We start from the raw sequence: 9,597 nt of genomic DNA, 5'->3' as shown, positions 1-9,597 counted from the left end.
AAAGGCTAAAATTCGTTGTTAAAATTCAAATTTAATTTCATTTTAACATTAAATATATTATGTGTTTCATTGCAATTAGTAGTCATTGTCTTGCAAGTATTGTCTATACCACTAAGAATGATTACTCAATTACAAAGTAGTTAAATTTAATTTTAATTTATTTTGTAGAATTTTAAGCCATTATCATCATAATATTTGAATTTTTTACAACAAAACACACAATAAATTTATTGTTAAATAAAATAAAATTCAAATCTTAATAAAGAATTTTAATTAAATTCAAATTTATTGTGAACAATAGAAGACGTTTTGCAAAGCTGTGCAAAGGAAGTAACTACTAATTGCAATGAAACGCACAATATATTTATTATTAAAATTAAATTAAATTTTAATTTTAACAACGGATTTTAGCCCCTATTTGATGGTCATTATTTTTTAAAAAAAGAAGTTTTAAATAGTGATTTTTTTAGAATGAGTGGTTAAAATGAAAAAAAAATTAAGTTTACATGTAAAAATGATTAAAATGACCATGAAAATTAAAGAGTTTTGTTTTAAAGGGAGATAAATAGAAATTTAATAATATCCAAATTTATAGTGAGTAATAGAAAAGGTTTTTTAGATATTAGTGGGCATAGTTCGAATATATCAAAGTTCAGTGCCAAAATTCAATCACCTCAAAGTTTAGTGAGTAATAGAAGACATTTTTCAAAATTTAGTGGTCAAAATTCGACTATCTCTAAGTTTAACGATGTGATGGGGCATGTGCGTTGTCAGCTATGTCATCAATTCCATTAGAGGTTTGAGACGGAAGTTATGTCAATGAGTAACGTACAACATTTTTCAAAGTTCAGTGATCAAAACTCAACATTTAAATTTCAGTAAGCAATCGAAAACATAGATATACGTCCAATAACCATTGGAACAATTAATTTTGCATTTTTATATACTCCATTGACAAGAGATCTATCGTTTATTGTGATGGGGCCTAGTCCAACGCACCAAAAGTACCATTAGTTTATACTATTATTTGGAATGTTTATGATGTAAAACGCTTATAAAATCCTACCCCATCCTTGTATTACGTGCTGCAAAAATAGGATATGTTCATGACATATTTCTAATGCTGTGTGTGCATAAAAGGATTCTCATAGTTTGACGTCATGCCCCTAAAGTTGCCTTCATTTATTGTAGCATAATAAAAAAAAGGATTATCTTGTCTGGAATGGATTTTGGCTTTTAGTTGGAGCTAAATTGCTTATTTTTCGTAAATATTGTTGGAATTTGTCTCAATGTTTTTGAATGTGAATGAATTTTTCCATTGTTATCTTAGCATACCTCAATGAAACATGTTATCTAATGTAAATTGCTATTGTTCTGTAATTTTGTGGTTGCAGGATGCTAAAGGGAATGACGTTGATTTGAGCATTTACAAAGGAAAGGTCCTATTAATCGTCAATGTTGCATCGCAGTGGTGTGTGGTAGCTTCTTCGATTGCTTTTTTTTCTTCTTCTTTGCAGAAAAGTCTCAATTTATGCTTTCGATGGATATCGTAATATATAATAATAAATACTTCTATAATGAAGAATGATTTTGTTTTGCAATAATTTCTTTTCGAAAGACAAGAAGTCTGTAACTCGATAAGGTGATAGAAATAAGCCAGTTTTTATTGGTATCCCTGCAAGCCAATTTCCATGTTTTTATTTTTCATTTGTATTAAATATTGCATTTTCTGTATATTTATTCAGTGGCCTATTTTTATTCTTGCGCTCTTTTCTGAAGAAACTTATCTTATTCCTTGTTTGCTGCAGCGGTCTCACCAATTCAAATTACACGGAATTGACAAAGGTGTATGAGAAGTACAAGGATCAAGGTTTGATTTGGTTTGCTTTTCTTCGCTTTGATTGTGCACTTGGACAATAATTGTGAAGTTTACTTATTTTGTCATTGGGCTGAATTTTCATATTCATGCGACTAAAGAGAGTTGAAAGAAGAAATAAAATTTGGATGCTTAGGAGAAAAAAGTGTAGATGGGAATTTCATTTATAGCGTGGAATATCTCAAATCAATGTTTATCTCATTAAGTATACTAGTATATATACTTGAAATTGACAACAAAAATGGGAAGTTGCCAGATTAATAAACTGGGATACTTTTGAACTTACAACCAATAATTATGACAAAAAATACGTGAAAATAAATCTATTTCTGTTTTTACATCCAAGTGCATTTTTTGGTAAGTTTTCGGTAAAATGTTTCACGTTTTACTGTTCCATTTAAAGGTATAACCAGTAGTAAGTTGAAACGTAATAACTTTTAAAGCCCTATTTTGTTTTTTTGAGTGCCAGAATTTATGAATTGTTATTTGCCTATTGCACAGGTTTGGAGATTCTGGCATTTCCATGCAATCAGTTTGGCTCACAAGAACCTGGCACTAATGAAGAGATTCAACAGTTTGCTTGCACCCGATTTAAGGCCGAGTATCCCATATTTGACAAGGTAATAATCATTGAGGAGCTTATTTCTAGGTTTTTATAAATGAACTATTTCTTCAGTCAAACAATCTTAATTATGACAAAGGGAAACAAGCGCATTAGCAAAAAGTTGATATGAAGGTTGTTTTGTGGACGGCAATATAGATTATTAAGATGAAAAAGAGGATGATATATGTCTATTAGATGAATTTGTTGACAGGGTTTTGACCGTGATCGTGTTTTCTTGGTTCAGGTTGATGTAAATGGTTCCAATGCTGCTCCACTATACAAGTTCCTCAAGTCGAGCAAAGGGGGTTTTTTGGGGGACAGTATTAAATGGAACTTCTCCAAATTCCTTGTTGACAAAGAGGGGCGTGTTGTTGATCGCTATGCTCCCACAACATCTCCTCTTAGCATCGAGGTAAATATCATCCATACTATCTGGCAATCTCAATTTCATGCATTGGCAAGGTAATCAAGAACTGAAAATTTGTTCCCTTCGTACTTTGCAGAAGGACATAAAGAAGCTGCTCGAGAAGGCTTAAGCATTAGAGCCATCTTGTTATGTCTTTCAGTTACTAGTAATAAACATCCCCTAAGCATTAGAGCCATCTTGTTATGTCTTTCAGTTACTAGTAATAAACATCCCCTAAGCATTAGAGCCATCTTGTTATGTCTTTCAGTTACTAGTAATAAACATCCCCTAAGCATTAGAGCCATCTTGTTATGTCTTTCAGTTACTAGTAATAAACATCCCCTAAGCATTAGAGCCATCTTGTTATGTCTTTCAGTTACTAGTAATAAACATCCCCTAAGCATTAGAGCCATCTTGTTATGTCTTTCAGTTACTAGTAATAAACATCCTGATGAGGATGTCAATTAGCAGTATTATCTTCATGTTTTCTATGTTAAGCGTTCAAAACTTCCATTCTGTATTTTGTTTAAGATTCTTCTCTATTAAATAAGAGCTCGAATATTGTAAACGGTGGTGTTCTATTTGTTTGGTACATTTTGCTATTAGAGTTGAAAGTTTGGAATTATTTGCATTGGTACCACTTTTTATTAAATTATGCCCCCATTTGGGCCCCCATTTTGAAAAATGAAAATGGGTGAAATAGTGTTTTTTTGAAAAATAATCGATTGAAAAAGAAGGAAAAAATTTCGATTTACATGTAATATTATTTTATTAAAAAATCGTGTCGTTGAAAATAGTAGAGAAAAAAATGAAATGTAATGAAATAAATACCAAACGGAAGCTATAAGTGAAGTAAAAGTTGAGTGTGTCTTACAGAAACAAAGTGTAATAAGCATGGAAGCAATTATAAGTTCTGCAAAACATATGCTAAATAACAGAGGTAACAATCTGGTAAAAAGAAAAATAAGAATAGTTAATAATGCATCACCAAAAGGTACTGCAAATAGATTCAGGTTACAACAGGAATGGTGACCAAAGAAAGAAATCCCACCAAGTAATCAAGAGAATCCAGTTTGATTAATAGAACATAATTAACCTGCTACAAATATTAATAGTTCCATCAGTTCCAACAAGTACAACCTTAAGTCTCCACCATTGCTACCTAAGAACCTAGCATCCAAACTCTATTTCGATATGTTAGCACAACCCACAATTTACCCAAGAGCAGACTGAGTTTTGGCTAATTTCCCGGGCACATTTCATATACAACGATATACAAAAACTACCATATTGGTATTGTAGCTTTGTATCACCCGAGCATTAAGTCAATCTGCGCCTGCGAATTTTTCATATTAAGACGTGTCTCTAGTGGCCAAACGACAGTTGCAGAATTCGGAGTGAGATTTTGACTTGGAGCAGCACTAACTGGGGTTAACGACTTCTCAGCAGACTCGTCTGCAGGAATTTTTTCGTCTTTTGGTTCAGAGACTGTTTTGTCCTTTGCCTTAGAACCACCATATACAAAGCTACATGCAACCACCTATATAAACATTGATTATGCACCATGTCAAAATAATTCTACCGTATGAATTATGATAGCAGAGGTAATAAAAGCATTTTTCGCTAAAGCTAAAAAGGTTCAACAAAAGGTACTTTGAAAGTAGCTATTACATTAATGTTAAAATAAGTATCGTAATTGTTAATTATGTTAAATCTTATAAGTTAACTTTAAAAGCTTAGGCAAACAGGATCTCAAATTAACAAGTGCTCACAACCATACCTGCACTGAACTTGCGGCAATGAGGTTACCACCAATTGCACCACCAATAATATGTCCATCGGGGCTACAAACCGAAATACTTATACCGCCAGTCCGATTGCGAGGACCACCACTTTCAGCAAGCAAATAAGACCCCGACAAGCATAATATCTCAAAACGGCCCTAAAAGAAAGTAGTAAGACATGAGGTAAACAAAAATATTCTTAAATAGAGAATCATCATGGCCAAAAAGTTCAGGGAATGTTTTTCGATAAAAATTCAACTTAGATTAATGATAACGCTACTTCCAAGTATAGTAATTAGCAGGGGATAAATCTGAGAAGAATTTACAGATATTGGATCCAGAGCTTGATAATGAAGTGTCCAGCACAAAGATATGAACAGTCGCACAGAAGGAACAAATATAAAATGGTAGAAAAACTACTTACAAGAGAATAAACGAAAAACATTAGACAGTAATCAGACATCACTGAAAAGTTGTCTGTTTTGTGATTAGACATAAAGTTTATCATCTCTATTTTCATTTGCGAAAATAGCTTACGATGGAATTCAAGTTTCTGCTAGTAAAGCAACCAACTAGACAAAATGGAAAGAAACAAATACATTTTTTTGGAAAGAATTTTTCCAATTGCATTGAATTCGCTGGTATGCATGTTCTTACAAAATACATATAAATGATAACATAAAAGTCATGTAGATAAGCTTTTATTTCTCATCACCAAGAGCTCATGGAGAATCAAAATACATTTTACTTTTCAAAAATAGATGCAAAAACCATAGTAATTCAGAAATGCCACAACAAAAGCACTTTAACAATATATTCTATACAGAGTAAGTTTAAAACATTAGATTAATAGAGTTTGGTGAAACAAAGTAATAACTATCAATTGTGAAACCATACAACATCACTTAATAGTCGAATGTCTATATGGTTCCACTTAACCAATTCTAAAGCGGAATAATGATTAAAAAAAATAATTCTGATGTCTCTGATTTTAAGAGTAAGAAAGCACTAAAATAATCTTAACCTCATATGTGACAGTTCCGTCAGAAGTGGTCGGTTGGCGCAGAGTCACAGAAGAAATGGATCCATTAGCCGACAAGATGCATAAAGCCCTTGGCCTCTGTTGTGCAAAAGCCAATATTTTGGCTGCAACATCCTGCGGAAAAAAATTATAAATAAAATCACTTCTCCTGCAATAGAATGTGATCAGTGATGCAAACAATTTATTTGTGAATTCTTATAATATTGAATAAATAATCGATCCATAGCTTTACCAATTGCATATGTATACATGCTCATTTCATGCAACAATATATGTCCAATAAGGCACACTGCACACAATAACGAAAAAAGAGCAGGAGCCATATCGTCAAACACATGTATAACAAAATAATTTCACCATCAAACATTAAATATAAGTATAACAAAATAATTGCACCGTTGAAAGAATATCGACCTCATAATAGATCTAAATAAATGGAATGCTTATAACTTATCAAAAACTATTGATGGGGGAGACTATAAATATTAGAGATGAAGATAAAGAATTTGAAACATACCTCTCCCACTCCAATATGTAAGACATGTGGAGTAAAAGCTAATCCAGCTGAGCTGTTCATCCATTCACCTGATGAAAGAAATTAAATCTTTTACACACATGATTTTCTTTCTCCACACACAAAAAAGAACAATAACAATAATAAAAAAATAAAATAAATATATCTATTTAAATCTACACGTGGCTAAAAGAGAGATTTTTTGATCTAAAATTCAGGGGCTATGAACAAGTAGAATTTCCTGGTTTTGTTTTCCCATTCTAGTTGTCTTTTTCTTAAGTATTTTTCCTACTGGGGACAGGAATGAGAGGTTGGAATATATTTTAATCCCCGTAGAAGAGAGTATATCCTTGTGTTCAACTTTCATAATCAAAGCATCAAAATTTACAATCAACAAAACCAGTTAGACTACTGCAGTATGTGCCAGTGGCTTCAGCAAAAACCATTCATTTAGGTGCACATTCAAAAAGAACAAGAATGAAAAGGAATCAGCAATCAACCACAACTTGGGGGCTTAATATGACCCCGTTTGGCCCCCATTTTATGGAAATGAAAATGGGTGGAATAGTGTTTTTTTTTTAAAAATGAGTAGTTGAGAAAGAAAGAAAAGTTTTCAATGTCCGTGTAATATTATTTTATGGAATATTATATGGTTGAAAATAAGAGAGAAAAATGAAATAGAATTTAATGGTGGCCAAAAGGGGGCATAAAATAAAACTAGCATCAATTGCATTCCCCCAGACTTCAAGTTCCCTGCAGTTCACATTTAATTTTATTTATTCTAAAAACTATTAATTTGCCAATAAGTAAATTTCACTCGCAAGTAAATTTTCTAAGATAGCCAAACATGATCTGATTAAGAGTTTCTTTCCTTATTGTCTGAGAAAATGCTCTTACCTTACAAACAAAATACTATATAAAGAGTGATTAGACTATAAATAAAGATCTAAAACATATAGTCAAATATGAAATATTGTAATTAACTCCAATTATGTAGAGAAAAACAAAAACAAAACTTACCGAGAGGCGCCAGCTTCTGCTTCCATCCAGTCCCAGGCGGCCGCCCTCTTTTTTTCTCACCTGGGGCGATAACTCCCGTGGAAGATGTGGAGGCAGACATTGGAGACAATGCTAATGTCATGTTAGCCCCATCGGGACCGTATTTCCTAGGCCTACCCCTCTTCTTCTTCACCGGATCACCACTAGTCGAAGCGCTAGAGAAGTCACCCCTGGTAATGCTACGGCGGGGGAAAATGGGAGATGGGTTCTCAACGTGAAATGTTGAACCACTCGTAGCACTCCCACTAGCACCTACATTGGGTTGAAGTTGAACAATGGGATTCGAAACAGGATTGAACCTGCTTGGGGTATGCATCCCACCACTGGCAGGTAAAGTTCCCGGTACCGACCCTCCACCAGCAGCCGGTGCATTAGAACCTGGTCCTGAACCCCCAGACCCCCCAATTCCTCCTCTATTGAAGTAATAAGAAGCTGAACCAGGTAATGACATTCCTTCTCTTCCATCCATTCATTTACTTAGTTAAATTTCACAATAAGATCAAATTTTATAAATTTTGTCCCTGCAAAAATACGGCCTTTCCCCTTTCCGGACTAAATCTGCAAATTTGGAACTGACACACCAAAGAAATCAGAATTAAACACCCAAGAAAAGGGAGGAAAAACGAACTCTAAAAATTAAAACACTAAAATAGAACGGACTCATTTAGCATGGGCCAATAAAAATTCAAGAAAACAGAAAATTTTAGATCTTAACCAAACAAAGAAGACCAAAAGAGAAAAAGTAACCCAAAAGGTTTGAATCTTGAAACAGATTACACCCCAAGAACACGCATCAAAACTTATTCTGAAAATGTAGAAAATCTTTCACTCAAATGAACTGTAGAACCCAACTGTTCTTGAACTACAACACAACCCATCAAGAAAAAAGGCAAAAAAGGAAACAAAACCCTAGATTTTTAGAATGCAACAAAGTGTGAAAGAGAGAGAAACGGAAGTTTTGGGAAAGAGGGGGAGAGAGGGTAAAGACAAAAGTGAACAGGAAAATTAGAGCTTTGAATTAAAGAAAGATGAAGGCACCTTTATTTCTTGAATAGTTTAGGGTTTGAAGAGGGGTTTAGTCAGGGGATGTTGTAAGTTGTAAGGATTTTGACTGACTTTGAAACTATTGGGGGACAGTTGGATGCACCTAAGTACCAGCATGTCCTTATCGGAAACAATAGTGCAGTAACTGCAGTTGAAGGAATCCCTATTTAGGGCTTGTAAAATTTTGTTTTCAACAACTTTTTGAACGCAAAATTTTAATTTTAACAAATATTTTATAGGAATCATGCCGTTTGACTTTCATTATTTGAATTTATAATGAAGAAAATAATATATTTTAGAAAAATGAATAATTGTAAAAGAATGAAAAATTTTCGATTTACGTGAAATATTATTTTATTGAAAATTGTATTATTGAAAATAGGAGAAATAAAATTTTATATTAAATTGATGAGTTATAAAGGGGGCTAAATAGGAACATAATTTATATCAATTTTTAATTATAAAATGAATAAACATTACTATACCTTTTACTTGGCCCCGTTTGTTTTTTCATTTTTAGAAGAATGAGAATGAAAAATATAACTGTTATAGGTCTCACACAAAAAATAAAAATTCAAATTTGATGGCTTGATATGATAGATGACGATTATATTTTTCATTTTAATGAGAAAATAATGGGAACCAAACGGGGGCTTATGTATAAAGTAATTCGTATAGAAAAATGGCTCACAAAATTCAGCCAAATACTCACAATGTGTGAACCTCATATTGTGATAAAAAAATGCCAAAAAAATCCCTCACCCCTAATGTGTGGTGTATGTGACATTTTTGTGAGTTACATTTCTATTGACCTTTTACTTATGTATAAAGTCATTCATATAGAAAAATGGCTCACAAAATTCAACCAGATACTCACAACGTGTAAACTCCAAGTTGTGATAAAAAAATGCCAAAAAAATCCCTCGCCCCTATTGTGTGATGTATGTGACATTTTTGTGAGTCATATTTCTGTACACACATTTCCTTTTACCTATTGGCTATACAATCGAAAATTCCATGCCTTTTGAAAATAACACAAAACGTCCCTATTAGTGTAAAATATCTTTTACCGTTCATTTTCTTAATAAAAAATTATAAAATAACAAATATAAACTATCAATTAAATAAGATAAAAATAAAAAATAAAAAAGTTATTGACTGCAACCATCATCCCAAAATTTTCAAAAAAACAAAATTATAAATAAATCTCAAATAAATAATTAAAAAATAAAAAAAAATTCACTTCCTCTTCCTCTCTCCCAACACCT

General features: G+C 32.6%; 3 protein-coding genes across 4 annotated transcripts in view; 2 read left to right on the top strand and 1 right to left on the bottom strand.

Moving 5' to 3' along the window:
- LOC111371783 (probable phospholipid hydroperoxide glutathione peroxidase) overlaps positions 1-3,465 on the top strand; it is a 24,431-nt gene extending 20,966 nt beyond the window's left edge. The window contains exon 7 of the mRNA XM_022993936.1: positions 3,092-3,465. The gene's annotated coding sequence lies outside the window, so the exon portion shown is untranslated. The remainder of the gene's footprint in view (positions 1-3,091) is intronic.
- The window catches only part of LOC111371782 (probable phospholipid hydroperoxide glutathione peroxidase), a 14,395-nt gene extending 10,930 nt beyond the window's left edge, over positions 1-3,465 (top strand). The window contains exons 2-7 of one of the 2 annotated variants that reach the window (XM_022993935.1): positions 1,395-1,471; positions 1,809-1,870; positions 2,378-2,496; positions 2,725-2,892; positions 2,984-3,037; positions 3,092-3,465. In XM_022993935.1, the coding sequence (XP_022849703.1) occupies positions 1,395-1,471; positions 1,809-1,870; positions 2,378-2,496; positions 2,725-2,892; positions 2,984-3,016 (459 nt within the window). In that variant the 3' untranslated portion in view covers positions 3,017-3,037; positions 3,092-3,465. Of the gene's footprint in view, positions 1-1,394; positions 1,472-1,808; positions 1,871-2,377; positions 2,497-2,724; positions 2,893-2,983 lie in introns of both variants that reach the window. The other variant, XM_022993934.1, reaches the window with a different exon arrangement.
- A 373-nt stretch (positions 3,466-3,838) lies between these two features.
- LOC111371780 (AT-hook motif nuclear-localized protein 9-like) lies at positions 3,839-8,405 on the bottom strand. The gene is made up of 6 exons (XM_022993932.1): positions 8,324-8,405; positions 7,247-7,857; positions 6,230-6,297; positions 5,695-5,826; positions 4,667-4,828; positions 3,839-4,426 (listed from the first exon to the last, which is right to left on the bottom strand). Exons 2-6 carry the CDS (start codon positions 7,752-7,754, stop codon positions 4,196-4,198), a joined length of 1,101 nt encoding a protein of 366 aa, XP_022849700.1. The 5' UTR covers positions 7,755-7,857; positions 8,324-8,405; the 3' UTR covers positions 3,839-4,195.
- Positions 8,406-9,597: the final 1,192 nt, after the last annotated feature.

Source organism: Olea europaea, chromosome 22 (genome assembly GCF_002742605.1).
Source record: "Olea europaea var. sylvestris chromosome 22, O_europaea_v1, whole genome shotgun sequence".
In the NCBI taxonomy this organism is placed as follows: Eukaryota; Viridiplantae; Streptophyta; class Magnoliopsida; order Lamiales; family Oleaceae; genus Olea; species Olea europaea.
Note: the sequence above shows the minus strand (reverse complement) of the source record. Positions and strands in the feature narration are given on the sequence as shown.

Bases quoted from the DNA above. Each gene is read 5' to 3' on its own strand.
- LOC111371780 (XM_022993932.1), bottom strand. From the start codon at position 7,754: ATGGATGGAAGAGAAGGAATGTCATTACCTGGTTCAGCTTCTTATTAC. The intron at 6,298-7,246 runs GTAAGTTTTGTT...TTCTTTCATCAG, and splicing joins GCAGAAGCTGGCGCCTCTCG to GTGAATGGATGAACAGCTCA. The intron at 4,829-5,694 runs GTTAAGATTATT...ACTTTCTTTTAG, and splicing joins ACGGAACTGTCACATATGAG to GGCCGTTTTGAGATATTATG.